The sequence below is a fragment of the Trachemys scripta genome, chromosome 2, assembly GCF_013100865.1.
Source record: "Trachemys scripta elegans isolate TJP31775 chromosome 2, CAS_Tse_1.0, whole genome shotgun sequence".
NCBI classification, from domain to species: domain Eukaryota; kingdom Metazoa; phylum Chordata; order Testudines; family Emydidae; genus Trachemys; species Trachemys scripta.
Genome location: NC_048299.1, coordinates 146,583,946 through 146,600,628, shown reverse-complemented (window position 1 = coordinate 146,600,628; position 16,683 = coordinate 146,583,946). Strand labels below are relative to the sequence as shown.

The window sequence follows — 16,683 nt, the reverse complement described above, 5'->3', positions numbered from 1 at the left end:
CATATTATTTTAAAAATCTGGCAATATTTAGACCAGTCTCAGACATGTCATCGTATTAAAATAGCACTTCCAGAAACAGTGGAGTGAAAGATACAGGAACCCCAAGCAAGCTAATCTAACGCTTATGTTCCTTGACAGCTTGTGGTAAAGTGATACTGGCACCTCTGCGCAGCCAAGAAAGAAGACCTTTATTTCCCACCCATTCCCACAGAAGGAATTTACAAGGAAGCATATGCAAAGGGTGTGTTATTGGCAGAAACAGTAAGATCAGGGATAAGAAGTTGCCCTTCCCTTTTCTTAATGTCTATTATATTATCTACCTTAGTTACGTAAAAGTGATTCAAAAGTATAAGGGTTTTGGCAGAACAGAGAGAGATTCTTCTATATCAGCATTTTATCCTTAAGCATGATTAATTAAACAGATCACTTTCTTTCACCGAAATACACCTGCACCCGGAAGCATCAGTCGTACATTAGCTTCTTCAAGTATCTGACTCCAGAGATCCTACTATTTCAACATACTTTGACAATCACCTTGCTGAAACTGTCACAGCACAATACGACAGAAGCAGCAGCAGAAGTTACTGTGTCCATACACCAAAACTTCAACTGGTTACCTTTTGGCAAGTGGTACAATGACAGTATTCTAAGCAGTCACTCTTTAAAGTGGGCTAAATAATTTTTTCCCTATGTTCATTCATCTTGTTTCTCCTCACTACTTCCCCGCTCCTCTACTCTTTTATTCTGCTCATGCCTTCTTTCATTCGAAACAGCTTCCCAGTTATCCAAAATGTAGTGCTGGTCTATATTAGAAAATTAGATCAATCCAGTTATATTGCTCTGGGGTGTGAAAAATCCACATCTCTTAGTGATGTAGCAAAGCTGACCTAACCCACAAGCACATCTATAACAGTGCTACATCGATGGAATAATTTTTCCGTTGATCTAGCTACGGCCTCTTGGGGAGGTAGATTTACTACAGTGACAAGAGAACCCCTCCAGTCACAGTAATAAGTGAGTATAGTAAGTTTACACTGAAGCACTACAGTAGCGTAAAACTGGAGCTGTAATGTTTTAAGTATAGACATAGCCTTATTCTTTTACTTCATATCCATTTTTTTGTGAAACCTTCCAAAATTAGGATCAGACAACCCTATTCCCGAGCAATCTTGAGTCTGAACTGTTATTCTGTATTTCACATTCATCCTTCTGAAATACCCTATGCACTTCTTGGATATCCTGTACATTTAAAGAGATGTGTACCCCACCATCAGTATCGCAACAATAAAGAATGAAGTATGAGTTTTGATCTCACCTGCATCCAAAAGTTGTTTGTAACAAAGTAGTGATCCCCACACAGAAGAAAATGGTCCCAATCAGTTGGCTAGTAGCCCACTGGTCAAATCCAACACACATGGCATCAGCTAGCAAAAAAGGTACTGCTATAGTTCCACTAAAACATGTCAGGTAGTGCTGTGAACACAAAGAATGAACAGCTTGTTAATACTAATAATCACACATACAAGAACCTTAGAGATGCACTATTTTTCCCTTTACACTCAGTTTATTTATTTCTTTAAATTAACCACCAAACCTCTCATTGTTTTCTGGTTCCAAATATTTTAATTTCTAATATTTTTTACTTTCCATGTTTAGCTACTTTTAGCCAGCTACTAATGACTTCTACTTATAGATGATAAATTAGGCTATTTACATAGCTAAATGGTTCCTGTTCTTATTCTTGATGAGTAGGTATCTAGGTAACCATGCTGAAGCAGCTTCCAACTTACAGAAGCAGAAAAATAGCTCGCTCCATTTTGAAACACACAAAACCACAGGGTTAGAAGGGACCGCAAGGGTCATCTAGTCTACACCGCTGCCAAGATGCAGGATTTGTTGTGTCTAAACCATCTAAGACAAATGACTATCCAGCCTCCTTTTGAAAACCTCTAGTGAAGAAGTTTCCACAACCTCCTGAGGCAGTCTGTTCCATTGTCCTACTATTCTTACATTTAGGAAGTTTTCCCTGTGATTTAATCTAAATCAGCTATGCTGTAGTTTGAACCCACTGTCTTGTCCCACTGCCTCTGTGGCAAGAGAGAACAATTCTTCTCTATCTTTTTTATGGCAGCCTTTTAAGCAGACATGCCAAAGCCGCAAAGAAACTGCAGAAATTGGGCTTGTTTTTGGCTTCTGAGTTGCTTGTTGGCTAGTTTCTGGCTTGTAGCTTGTTGCTTTTTTTTTTTTTTTTTTTTTTTTTTGGGATCAGCTCCTGGCAAGCAGGAGCAAAGGGGGTGGAGAGTCAGGGGTGCACACCGGGCCCACGACAGTCCCAGGCTGCACACCGGGGGGATCTAGTCACGTAGCATGTTGGGGTTCTTAGGGATTGGCTTGTTTTTGCCTTGTTTTGAAATGGGATTAGCTTGATTTGTGGCTTATTGTGAAAGTTGGGGTGCTTATTTACAGCGTGAAAGTTGGCAACTGTGCCTTTAAGTATTTGAAGATGGCTGTCATGTCCCCCTCTTAGTCTCCTCTTTTCTAAACTAAACATATCCGGTTCCTTCAGCCTTTGCTTATATGGCTTGCATTCCAGCACTTTGATCATCTTTGTGGCTCACCACTGGATCCTTTTTAGTTTCTCTGCATCCTTTCTATACATTGATGACCAAAATTGGACGCAGTCCTCCAGCTGAGACCTAACCAGCGCCAAATAGAGCAGCACTATCACTTTCCATGACTTGCGTGCTATGCCTCTGTTAATGCGACCTAAAATTGCATTTGCTTTTTTTTGTAACAGCATCGCATTGCTGACTCATGTTGAGGTTGTGATCCACCACAACTCCCAGATCCTTCTGAGCAGTGCTGCTGCCAAGCCAGTTATCCCTCATTCTGTATTTGTACATTTGGTTTTTCTTCCATAAGTGTGGCACCTTATATTTGTCTTTGTTGATTTTCATTTTGGTGCCTATAGCCCAGTACTCAAATTTATCAAGATAATTCTGAATTTCAGCTCTATCCACCAAACTGTTTGCAACCCCTCCCCCACACACACAGAGCTGTGTGTTATCTGCAAATTTGATTGGTATGCTCTCTATTCCTACATCCAGGTCATTAATAAAGCTGTTAAACAACATCAGACCCAGAACAGATCCCTGTGGAACCCCATTTGAGACCTCCCTCTAATCCCACATCATTCCATTAATAGTTACTCTTAGTTTGCGGTTCTTTAACCAATTGCATATCCACTGAATGGTAGTTCTGCTGAGCCTGCATTTCTCCAGCAACTTATCAGAATGTCATGTGAGACTGTGTTAAAAGCCTTGCTGAAGTCCAGGTATATTATGTCCACTGCATTCCTCCTATCCACCAAATTAATTCACGTGAGGATTACATGAAAGACTGTCTGATTAGACATGAATTTAAATAGTACTTCAGTATGAAAACTATATAGGGGATAAGTTCTGGAATGTTAGAGACTAGCCAAATCATGGATTTATTCTGCTCCAATCCAAGTAGATTAAAAAAATTATTAAAAAGCTGCATGTTCAACTATGTAAGAAAAAGAAAATTCCTGCAGTACTGGCTGATGAATAACTGCAGGAATAAAAATAAGCCACTTTGGATTTCTAAGGAGTCATTTGTTTGAGGATCTCAAAGTATTTTTACAAATACTAATGAAGTCTCAACACTCCTTTGGGGTAATTTTATTACCCTTTTTAGAGAGGGGGAGAGAGATGAAAGGACTTGCCCACATTCACAGCAAAACTGCAACTAGAATCCAGCTGTCTTGGCTGTCCATTAAGTTCTACTATGGCCATGTCTATGCTACAGACTACTGCCGGCATTACTAAGTTGATCAAGGATGCAAAGAGTGAGATTCATGACCAACATAACTGTTTTGGCAGAAGTCTGTAGTTTAAACAGAGATATACCAGCAAAACTGTGCTTTTACCACTAGAGCTTGTTTCATTCGTGGGGGGCGCTTTTATTACACCAGTACAAAGCACAGCCTTGCCTGTCTAGTTGTGCCCACACTAGGAGCACTTTGCCGGTATAGTACACTGGTATTCCTATACCCACAAAACACTCCTAGTGTAGACATAGTCTAACTCGCTAACTAACACAAAGTACAAACAAATGCCTGAAAAGTACAAGGAACTCAGCAGGCGGGGGGCGGGGGGGAGAGGTGTTTTTTTCATAATTAACCAGCTTTCCAGCCAGTAGATGCTGCCATCTTGGTGCTAGTCATTCCCAGAACTAACCCTACTAAAAGCAGTACCTCCAAGAAAGATCAGAACATTAACACAGCATCTCTCTCACCTTCCATCCCCCTATATTATCCTCACATGAATTCATGAGTGACAAGTTGCTACTGAATTTTAAATTTTTAGTTAAATTATGGAACACGTGTTAGGTAGCAGCCCAAATGGCTATTTGTGAAGTGAGTCTCCAGTAATTCCTGAAATGCAACAGCTAGCAAGCAACATTATAGCTCTTTGTCAATATGTGAATCCTAGTGAGGTGGTAGAGAAGGGAAGGAGACATTTTGCAGGCAGGCTATCTTGCCATGATAGGCTTTTTTGCAAAAATCTAGGAATGCTGGAGAAAAAAAATTAATACAGATATGAATGTAGGGGAGCATAACAACAAATAGATAGGACTTTTATAAGCTTCCAGCTGTTTTAAGACTCCCAGGTAGTACTTTCCATCCACAATACACGACTCTGTTGCCAGAGTGGGCTTGCAGCCCTCCCCAACCACTTCAATAAGTAATCAAATGGACTCAAAGCAGAAGGCAAGTCACCAACATTGTTGTATCACGTACCATTATGTACTATATAAAAATGCTGAACATTTTCTTAAAGATTATAAACCAAAAAATGGATTTCTTCAGAAATATGCGTTTTGAAATGTACCTGTAACCCCAAGAATATGCAGAGGTACCAGGGAGGAACATCCTCAATTGTGTAAATCATGTCAGCTCTCTGCGCATCTAAACTTCCACTGCTGTCCAGTGTCTCTGCCAGAGAACTCTGTTAAATTAAAAGAGGAAAAGCCAACAGCAGTTTAATATTACAGAAGAATAACTGAATTTGGAATGTTAGACTTTTAAGGTACTCTTGAAGAGGACGGGGTTCTAGTATTCCAAAGCAACACCAGTGCATATTAAAAGCTTAAACCTTTGAGATGATCAACCGCTATCCCCAACTCTAACTACTGAGCGTGAATAAAAAGATTCTCTTTCATAACCCATCCCCTGCCTATTCAGACAAACAAAGCATAATCCTCCATTTGTGATATAACCACTTTGGCAGCAGATTATGCCAAAATAAATGGGGATTATCATGACTGATTGGTTTACACAAAAAAGGAGAATGAGGAAAAAAAGAGTAAGTAGAAGAACATTCAACAATGGATATTTCAAAAGTAAAATGGCAATCCTTGCATCAGAGATCTAAACTGAGGGCAAGAACATTTCAAACTATTATGACTGCATTCTCAGATGGCCTCTTACTTCTTTTAGTCATGTTCAATCATTTTTAGCAACATAGCAAACCTTATGGGGTTGTTGCTTGTTGCCGCACACTGAAGCATGTAGAAAAAAAAACGTTGATATAGCTACATTAAGTAATCCAGAGCATCTTTAATACAGACAAACTGAGTTACTCTGGATTTGCCAAGTGTAAATGAGATCTGAATTTGGCCTCTGCACATTAATACACCCTAATTAGGAGAGAGCATGCTAGAAAAGCAGCTACGTGTATGGTAGTACCTTCCAGCCTCCCTAGATAGTCTGCAATAATTTCAGAATCATTATCGTATTTTCTACACTAAAATATTTTAAACACAATTTTAATGGCTTCATTTCAAAACTGGGGAATTAAAACTGAGATCAAAATACCTACATGTCTTTTAGTGCCAAGAACATTTGAGCAGGAGGGAGGATTTGATTTTAGCATTTTAAACCCTGAATGATAACTTATATAACTACTGTTCTGGTCTAATCCACACTCAGAACAAATTCACATGAAAAAGCCTTACGCAAAACTGATAACTTTCCCAGACTCCCCTTTCCTTTCATTGAGATAAATCCACGTAGAATTCTTACATGATCCCAATTTAGTTTATTATCCAAAGCGTCATGGAAATCAACTGACCCATGACATTTCTTTTTCACACTGCACTGATTTTGTTAGCAAAACAAATACAACTGCCTAGGCTACACATCCATACTCAGATAAATTACATATAGGGCTGGGGAAGAATGGGGACATTGAGATTTTTCCTGTGCGGAGTACAGTGATATTCATATCCTAGAAGCCTACTCAAAATGTTAAATTCAGTGTTTTGTTGAAGGAATGATTGAAATGAGAGGGATAGCTCCTAAATGATCACTGAGAGGAAGCTGTTCAGTGTGGCTCCCATCTGGCAGACCAGCAGCAGCACTAAGCGTATGCTTTTACCAAAGGATAACTAAAAACAGAATGGGGAAAAATCAATTTATTTTTATGAGAGTAAATTAGGTGAGGTTAACCATGGGCAGGAGGTACATAGCACTGACCTCACCTAGCCACTTTCATGGTAGACACTAAGTGCCTTCTGCCTCCACTCAGGATTATACAGCAAGCTAACTACAGCATGTTTGATATCTTGCTTTGTGTCAGTGAAGACGAAGCTGAGTGAAGAGCATCAGTGGGGAAAAGAAAGCTGCCACCGGAAAAAAAAAAAAAATGGAGAGAGAAAGGGAGATGCAGAAGTTAGTGAAAATGTGGGGAGACCCGATGGCACCTTTATGTGACATGGGGACTTTTCTTATTCATTAGGTTGAACAGCTGGACAACCAGAAAAGCCCAATCTAAGGAGGGCTTAGGACAAATTGAGACTGAGACAGTCTGTCGGAAAAGAAGAGCCCTCGCCCAGGAAGTTAAGTATACTTCAAGAGAAATTTCTGTGATGGTTTCAGTCTCATTGCAATAAAGTTCTGCTCAACTTCTTAAGAGTGTTTTTGTGCCTGTATACATTTCTCCTCATCCTTCCTTTTGCTCTGAGATTAGTATATGTACTTGCTGAGGATTTTGTTTATAATAGGGGATTTTGTATTTTAATTAATTTTTTGGCTAAGTCATCAACATACTGACTAAAAACGGTCAAGAAGGAAACACCACCACCCTGTTAAATAAAAGCTAAGTCTAATACCAATAGAGAAAAATTGTTTCCTTGTGAACAATGCCAGAGTTGTTTTGGTAAAGCCATCCATCTAGGAGCACAAATTAAACACGATGGACAGTTGCCCTACACTCCTGAAGGCAAAATTATCATTTGCCCCCTTATCCAACAGAACACTGTTGATACTGTGTGTCATGGGTAACTTTCCAAGGTCAAGTCCTTCCAAAGACTAACTGAGTGGCCTGACCTTGACAAGTTGCCTATGACAGTGTGCTGAAGTGACATTTTTGCCTTCACATGTTCAGAATGCCACAACATTAGGTACTAGATTTCATGCAAAGTCCTGGCCATAATCTGGGCAAGCTGATGTGCCTTCATTGGTCCTTGCCCTTTGGCCTCTTCTCTTGGTCTGCAGCTATGCTGAGGAGCTTCCAATAACTTCCCACAGCTGCATTAGCACCATACTACCCAGAAACACTCCCCACTGGTCTTCACAAGACAGGTGAAATTGCACCAGCTCTACAGTGATGGTGGGAAATTTTCTACGATAAAAGCGTTATTTATTAGCCCACTGTCCTACCTGGCCATTATTTATTATTATTGGCGTTATTTATTGGCCCACCCAAACACAAGTTTACAACACACCCATCTATAACAAAAGAGATTAAAAGCCTGAAAATATATTTAGAAATAGAAAACATTCAAACAAACACATCCAGCAGCTCTGAGCCCAGCAGTCTGTCAGCAACACACCAACCACAGTCTGGCTTCCACCAGCCTAAGATCCTATACTTGCAGGATAACCCCATCACACTCCTAGGCCTGTATTTTTTCAAAAAATTGTGTCTGCACTGTCCAGTCCTTAGGGTGTGACCTGCATGCTGGAAGGCTGTTTGTGAGCGGCCCAGGTTGGGAGCTACATCATCAAAACATTGTGAGGCACCCAAAGTTGCAGGGCAAGTGGTGACCACCCCTCACTGGTCTGGATTGCACCCTGGAATGTAACATGAGGTATTTGATGGGAGTGAGTGTGTGACCAAGTTAGCGGATTTGCGTGAATGAGCGTGATGGAATAGACTGGAAAATAAACAGATTACTGAAATAATTTTTTGTGGGGCTGGAGAAGTGAGACATATATGGATATGTATAGAGAAAACCACACAGAGTAAGGGAACAAAGCAAAAGGGAAATAATGGAAGCAAAGGGAGAAAGACACCAAAAATAACTGACAGACTTACACCATGATCTAATAAAGGGGAAAAAATAAAGAAGTGGAGAGAAGTCAGAAGTGAAAGATGATAAAAATGTAAGAGACATAATTCAAGATACATTTTTAAAAGTGTTATATGATGAGCTAACTGACAACACTTTACAATTAAATCAATTATGCAATAAGCAGTGCACAAGTGTTTATTTCTTTAAATTGGAGCCTTTGGGCAGTGCAGCTATTTTCACTCCGGCTATCAGGCCTAATATTGGGACTAACAGGTGCCAGGTAATTTAGCATTCATGGTCTACAGACTTATACATGTTAGTGTGCATATTTACTTGCCACAGATTATACAAATTTTAGTTATCTTCACTTTGAACTTTTTTCTTTAAGTCTTGTTTGGTCTTTGATGAGTGATATTTTATGAGAAATAGAACAACAACAAAAAAGAAACATGATTGATACCTTGTTGTTAAGGGTGATTGATAAACAGAAGAGATATGTTTACATAAAGGAAATTACAGTGTCAACCATTATCTCCCACACTAGATGGCTAATGGATAAAGCCATCTCCTTTCACCTCTACCAAGTTCCTAAATCAAGCAGAGCTGATAAATTCTCTATCTATATAGGGCAAATTATATTATGCACTATTTACAATCTTGTTCACGTACAGTTTAAAAAAAAGAGACAGAAAAAGAAGTACCCAGAACTGAGTACTTAGTGTGTTGAAGCAATGAATGGATGTTTTTCTTCAGTGTAACGTAATCTGAGTTACACTGGCATGTAGCTGGCTAAATTGTCCTAGAACTAGATGAGGAGTTAAGAAATCAGTAGAAAACAGATAAAAATACAATTTAGGCACAAAAATTAGTCAGCAAATGCATGCTTTCAAATCTGAAGACCAATATACAACGGTGATTTTACCATAATAAATTTTGCATATTAAAGAGTCTTTATCAGATTATTGCTACCACATGCAAGCTTTGCCTTGATGTGACCCAATCCCCATGGTGCAATACTAGCATCAGATAAAATTTACAACTCACCAGTTGCCAAAGTTAATCTTTGCAGTACCATAATGAAAACTGGAGTTTTGCCTGTTAAAATATTATATTAGAAACAGAGAAATAATCTTTATGGCTCTCTGAGTAAGCTTAGTGTTCGCAGTTGGACTCTGGAATAAAAAGTTTTCTGCATCTAGACAAGTTGATATATTGTGGACTTTGTTTCAGATATTTATCTAATGTTCTTGTTAAACAAAATATAATCCAAAATGATGCTGGTATATTATTAGCCTTCCAAAGTTACAGCTAAAAACCTTTCAGATAGTCAAGGAACTAACCAAATATTAATAAAGAAAAGAATCTATGCAGCTCTTCCCAAAAATCTCAATTATGTCCTATGATTTAACAAATACCTTTCCATAAAGTATGTGATTTTAGTATTAGTATGGAAAAGAGGAGACTAAGGGGAGATATGATGGAGGTATATAAAATCATGAGTGATGTGGAGAAAGTAGATATGGGAATAAGTAAATAACTTTTCCTTAATACAAGAACTAGGGGCCACCAAATGAAATTAATGGGCAGCAGGTTTAAAACAAATAAAAGGAAGTTCTTCTTCACACAGCGCACAGTCAACCTGTGGAACTCCTTGCCTGAGGAGGTTGTGAAGGCTAGGAATATAACAGCGTTTAAAAGAGAATTGGATAAATTCATGGAGGTTAAGTCCATTAATGTTATTAGCCAGGATGGGTAAGGAATGGTGTCCCTAGCCTCTGTCTGTCAGAGGGTGGAGATTGATGGCAGGAGAGAGATAACTTGATCATTACCTGTTAGGTCACTCCCTCTGGGGTACCTGGCAATGGCCACTGTCAGTAGACAGGATACTGGGCTAGATGGACCTTTGGTCTGACCCAGTAAGGTCATTCTTATGTTAGTATTAGACAGATCATTTCAAAGCAAAACACACTGACAAATTAAGACTGTGATGCCTGTTTTAACATTGCCTATTTTTAGTCTAAATTTTAAAGATGAATAGCAGAACTGGATTCTAAAGATCTCTATAAAAACCTAATATAAATATATGATTATAACTAAAGCTACCTTCAAGTCAGATATTTTTAACAGTCATTTTTAAAAAGTTCTGGTAATTTGGTCACCAGATCAATAACTATTCCATATAGTTTCACTTGAAACATTTCAGGCTACAGAGTCTACATTACAAAAGGGAAGGTTATAAGAACATAAGAAAGGACATACTGGGTCAGACCAATAGTCCAACGACGCCAATATCCTGTCTTTTGACAGTGGCCAGTGCCAGATGCTTCAGAGAGAACGATCAGAACAGGCAATTATTGAGTGATCTATCCCCCATCATCCAGTCCCAGCTTCAGACAATCAAAGGTCTAATGGCATTTGGGGTTCAAGCCCCAAACAAGATTTTCCTTGAAGAAGTTCTCCAGTCCTTGGCGTATTAACACTCAGCACAAAGATGTCACTTATATGGCTTAACACCAACAGTACTAGGGGAAATACATTAATCAAGATTTCTTTAGTTTCACAAAATCTGTGAAAGTCAACGTTTGTTTCAATATAGAAAGCCCACTTGTTTAACAGGAATACAACACGACTGAAGAGTAATCCCATAATGACTACTGACACTTACAGTTCTATTTATCAGCATGAATAAGGCTGATGGAATAGATTAAAGCCCTCCCCTACTCCACCCTCTAGGATTAAGAAATCCTTAATTCTTTCAAGTAGCCCTGCGGGCAGGTTTAAGGAGAGATTTTCAAAGGCACAAAAGGCAGTTACGCACTCAACTCTCACTGAAAGTCACAGGGACTTGGGTTCCTAACTCCCCTTTGTGCCTTTGAAAATCTCCCCCATAAACAGTGAATCAGTTTCAAGGGATGAGATGTGACAGCCTACAGATAACTTTGTGTAGTCCTTTTCGTTAAAGGAGGAAAAAGACATAGCTCATGTTTGCCACCACCTAATCTATTATGTTTTTCCTGTAACAGAGCAAGCAGCTTCCTGCACTATCTGATTCAAGACTTTTGTGAAATATTTTCCACCAGTCAAAAAACGAAAGATCTATTTCATCCCTATTAGAAATACGTATTTCTTAAAAGGAAAATTGGACGATAAAGATGCCAGATTAGAAAATCTGCAAAGACTGTGAATAAGTAAAATGTGCACAAAGACTGACAAAAGCAGTGCATGTATTGCCACCAAACTCTCTCTTCGAAACTGACTTCAAAATTCATGGGCCCAATCCAGAGAGGTGCTGAAATCAGAAGGAGTTGGAACAGCAGAGCATCTCTTATAAAGGACAAGTGTGAGGGAAAAAAATAAAAAAACACAACTTACTTCTTGCACCAAAAAGGTGCTATGTCTAGTAGCGGCTATTTTGTCAGATTTTTTTTTAAAGTTGATTAAAACGAGCCCCAACTTGAACCAGGACCCAAATTCTACATGATTTTAGCAATACAAGAGTGGTGGGCTAACAGCAATTAGCACAGCTTACCCAGCCTCTTGAGTTCAATGTAACCATCAACAATAAAACAAAATTGCATTGTAAAAGGTAAAGAGCTAATTTGGACAGAGGAAGAAACAGACACATGAAAGGCAGAAATGATGAACCTTTATCATTTCATGCCTGCTTTTGAAAGGTTTCAGGCATGACATGGACAAATGTATTCCATGTATTTGACATAGCATGAGAGCACATTACATTTAAAAAAAGAAAAGAAAATCTGTCCTCACCATTCAAAAAAAAAAAAAAAACCTAAAAGCAGCCAAATGCAACAGATGGAAACCCCAACTCGCAACACACACTTACAACCCAGAACGGATGCATATAAGTGACACTAGACTACTCCAAAGGCATCACCTCTTCTTGCTCTGACTGGTCCATTCTTGTGAGCCAGCAGGTATCTCAGAGGATTGGTCTACATGGGCAAAGAAGAGATGTGCCTTTCAATCTAATCAGCTTAATTTGACTTAAATCCCCCCTCAATGCCCATACAGGTATAGTTTATCACCTTTAAGATTGTTTAAGTCAGCTGTGTTGCGCCTGTGCTGACAATCTTAAAGGTATTAAACTATGCTTATGTGGGCACTGAAGGGTTTTCAGTTTAGTTAACCTACGGCTTCCTCACCATGAGAAAGCTTAAATTAAAGGTGGGATATTAAGCAGCTTTGGGGTATATCTACCCTGAAAAGACTAGAGCAACCCAGCTGCGCCACTGCAGTGCTTCTCTGTGGCACAGGTAATCCCCTTCGACGGGAGACATTTGCTAGGTTTACAGAAAAATTCTTCCATCAACTTAGCACTGTCTAAACCAGGGATAAGGTCCTTATAGCTACATCTCTCAGGGGTGTGGATTTTTCACATCCTTGAGAGATGCAACTATGCCCTTAGTTAAACTGGAACAAAAGGCTGTGTGGTCACTGTGATTTGGATAAACCAAGTTGATTTCAATTTAATTTAAGTTGATTAGAAAGGTGTTAAAGCTAACCAAAATAAACTATTCTTAATCAGAAGCATGTCAACACGGGTTTCCACTGTTTTAACTTAAACTGGTTTAACATATAAGTTCAACTGGGGCAACATTTTTGTTTACATAAGGCCTAACTCAGCAGAGCTAACTCAGCTAAACCACTTGTTTTTGCCCATGCAGACCGATATACAAGAATCTTACTGCCTATGCACCAGAAGAGCTAAGATTCTTTTACATTCTTGTATATTCTGCCTGTTTGCAACACTGCCCTACCCTATTAGCTCTTTTTCTATCTGTGTTATCTTGCAATGTCGATACAACCTAGATGGAGCTACTAATAAGGTAGGTGCATAACTGGTTGGAAAATCGTTCCCAGAGAGTAGTTATCAGTGGTTCAGAGTCATGCTGAAAGGGCATAATGAGTCGGGTCCCGCAGGGATTGGTTCTAGGTCCGGTTCTGTTCAATATCTTTATCAATAATTTAGATAATGGTATGGAGAGTACACTTATAAAGTTTGCGGACGATACCAAGCTTGGGGGATGCAGGGAGGGTTGCAAGTGCATTGGAAGATAGGATTAAAATTAAAAATGATCTGGACAAACTGGAGAAATGGTCTGAAGTAAATAGGATGAAATTCAATCAGGACAAATGCAAAGTATTCCACTTAGGAAAGAATAATCAGTTGCACACATACAAAATGGGAAATGACTTCCTAGGAAGGAGTACTGCAGAAAGGGATCTGGGGGTCATAGTGGATCACAAGCTAAATGAGAGTCAACAGTGTAACACTGTTGCAAAAAAAGCAAACATCATTCTGGGATGTATTAGCAGGAGTATTGTAAGCAAGGCATGAGAAGTAATTCTTCCGCTCTACTCCACTCTGATTAGGCCTCAACTGGAGTATTGTGTCCAGTTCTGGGCACCGCATTTCAAGAAAGATGTGGACAAACTGGAGAGAGTCCAGAGAAGAGCAACAAAAATGATTAAAGGTCTAGAAAACATGACCTATGAGGGAAAATTGAAAAAACTGGGTTTGTTTAGTCTGGAGAAGAGAAGACTGAGAGGGGGCATGATAACAGTTTTCAAGTACATAAAAGGTTGTTACAAGGAGGAGGGAGAAAAATTGTTCTTCTTAACCTCTGAGGATAGGACAAGCAGCAATGGGCTTAAATTGCAGCAAGGGCGGTTTAGGTTGGACATTAGGAAAAACTTCCTAACTGTCAGGGTGGTTAAGCACTGGAATAAATTGCCTAGGGAGGTTGTGGAATCTTCATCATTGGGGATTTTTAAGAGCAGGTTGGACGAACACCTGTCAGGGATGGTCTAGATAATACTTAGTCCTGCCTTGAGTGCAGGGGACTGGACTAGATGACCTCTCGAGGTCCTTTCCAGTTCCATGATTCTATGATAAATGCTACGAAATCAAAACCAAGCTGACTGATTTAATTTTAGGCCTAGTTGCCTTAACAGAGTCTCTTTGAATAGTTAATATGCCACTACCAATACCCAAGGAGAACATTTATGGGTGTATTTATGGGTTCACAATGCTTTCAGTAAAGAACAAAAAAATGCCCTTGTATTCGGAAGGATTAGAAACTTGAGTATGTGAGAAACAAGACAAAGGGCACAAAAATCACTACAGTCTTAATGCCAGAACACCTGCTGGCAGGCTTTTTTCCTGTAATTCTCATTAATTCTGCCTTCTAAAAGGGAAGTGAGAAAGTTCTTGTTGAAAATTTCAAAGTCAGAGTGATTGAATCAATATTTAGAAACATCATTTACCTTGTTATTATGGACATTTTAAGATTAAAACTACCCATCTGATCAAAATTATAGAGTGCTATTGGGGGGATCTAAATGCATTGGAATTGGCAGGGTTTAGTTTGCAGAAAGTTAGCTTTAGAGAGATCTAAAAGGAATAGTTATGAGGCTGCTGTGTAGACTGATGGTGGGAGGAGGAGATCTTGCAATCTCATGACACATAGGAACTCACTGAAGGGATTTACAGAGGGGTTGAGCCCGTGGTCCTTTGTTCTTTCCTTTACATGCTTGTCTACAATAGCACTTTACAGCGCTGCAACTTTCTCGCTCAGGGGTGTGAAAAAAACACACCCCTGAGCGCTGCAGGTTTCAGCGCTGTAACATGCTAGTGTAGACAGTGCACCAGCGCTGGTAGTTAGGCCCCTTGTAGAGGTGGCTTTTTTAGAGCACTGGAGGAGCTCTCTCCCAGAGCTCTACTGTGACCACACAGCATAGACTAGCCCTAAGTTGATACATTTTAATACTTCTAGATGTCTTCAGCAGAAGCAAGTTTGACAGAGTGTGGCAGCACATGAGGATGTGTAAAAGGCCAGATGGAGTTCAGAAATGCAAAAAAGCAGCATATTAAGAATTAAAGAAATTGTTTGTGTGCTTTAACTCCCAACCTAATTGCTGTGTCGCTCCTTGAGCTCTATAACCAAGGACCTGACCCTGCAGTCATAAGGAAGGTAAATACCTCAGTGAACCAAGAATTGGGGCTGTAAGTCAGTGTTTTTTGTGGAAGTAGAGAAGGTAGACAATGAATTTAAATTAATTAGAAAGAATGCCCAGGCCCTAGGATGAAGCAAGAGTAAGTTATTTTATATTAACATGAATTTTACAAAGTATTTAACAAAAAATTATACCTTTTCTGCTATGCCATTTTCTGTGGTATAGATTGCCATCAGCTCTGTGTCCTCTGTGTCCTGATCACCACTCGATGTCGCTCCACCACTTATGACAACCTACAAAAAATCCACATACATCGTAACTTACTTAACTACACAGCTTGTGACACCCTATTTGATGTCAACTGTCTCTAAAAAACATTAAAAAGTATGTAACAAGAAGCTCTCTCACTGTAGCACCTTAAGAATATAGTCAAGCGTTCTAGTGGCCATATTGCAGTGGTTCTCAACCAGGGGTACGTGTACCCCTGGGGGTACACAGAGGTCTTCCGGCGGGTACATCAACTCATCTCGATATTTGCCTAGTTTTACAACAGGCTACATAAAGAATCACTAGCAAAGTCAGTACAAACAAAAATTTCATACAGACAATGACTTGTTTATATTGCTCTATATACTATGCACTGATTGATTTATTCCAGAATTATATGGTAAAAATGAGAAAGCAAGCAATCTGTCAGTACTAGTGTGCTGTGACATTTTTGTATTTTTTTGTGTCTGATTTTGTAAGCAAGTAGTTTTTAAGTGAGGTGAAACTTGGGGGGTATGCAAGCCAAATCAGATTCCGAGTCCTGAAAGGGTACAGTAGCCTGGAAAGGTTGAGAGCCACTGCCATATTCTATAGCAGTTCATAAAGTAAAGGTCACATTTCCAGACATCTTGCTGAGAAGATTTTTTTTTAATTATATATGTATAATCGATTAAAAGCAACACAGTATTCTTGTTTCTCTACTAAACAAAAGCATGGTTTGTGATAATGAATAACCAACTGTCTCTTTTGCTTGTGTTTTTAATGGCACTTAGATGAAAATGGGGAATTTCTGGCTTTAATCTTCACCTTGTTTCCCAAGTAAGGGAAAGGGGAAGATTTTGTCATGCTCTCAAATTCTTTCAGCGTGAGCACAGTAAAATTCTCTGGAAATTAGATGTACTTTCATTACTGAAGCATTTGAATACAACACCATGAAATCAATGTCATGAGTTTTTCTTAACTCCACACCTCTCATTTAGATTGCCTATCTGACAGCATAAAAGCAAATGCTAAGCATTTTTTTATTTGACTTTTCTAGCAGAGTACTCCCCTCCT

At 39.2% G+C, this 16,683-nt stretch overlaps 1 protein-coding gene across 4 annotated transcripts in view; it reads right to left on the bottom strand.

Moving 5' to 3' along the window:
- The window catches only part of SLC23A2 (solute carrier family 23 member 2), a 128,746-nt gene that overhangs the window by 36,718 nt on the left and 75,345 nt on the right, over positions 1 to 16,683 (bottom strand). For all 4 annotated transcript variants that reach the window (XM_034761790.1, XM_034761788.1, XM_034761789.1 and 1 more), the window contains 3 exons: positions 15,555 to 15,653; positions 4,917 to 5,033; positions 1,316 to 1,473 (listed from right to left, as the gene is read on the bottom strand). In XM_034761790.1, coding sequence (XP_034617681.1) covers positions 1,316 to 1,473; positions 4,917 to 5,033; positions 15,555 to 15,653 — 374 coding nt within the window. The remainder of the gene's footprint in view (positions 1 to 1,315; positions 1,474 to 4,916; positions 5,034 to 15,554; positions 15,654 to 16,683) is intronic.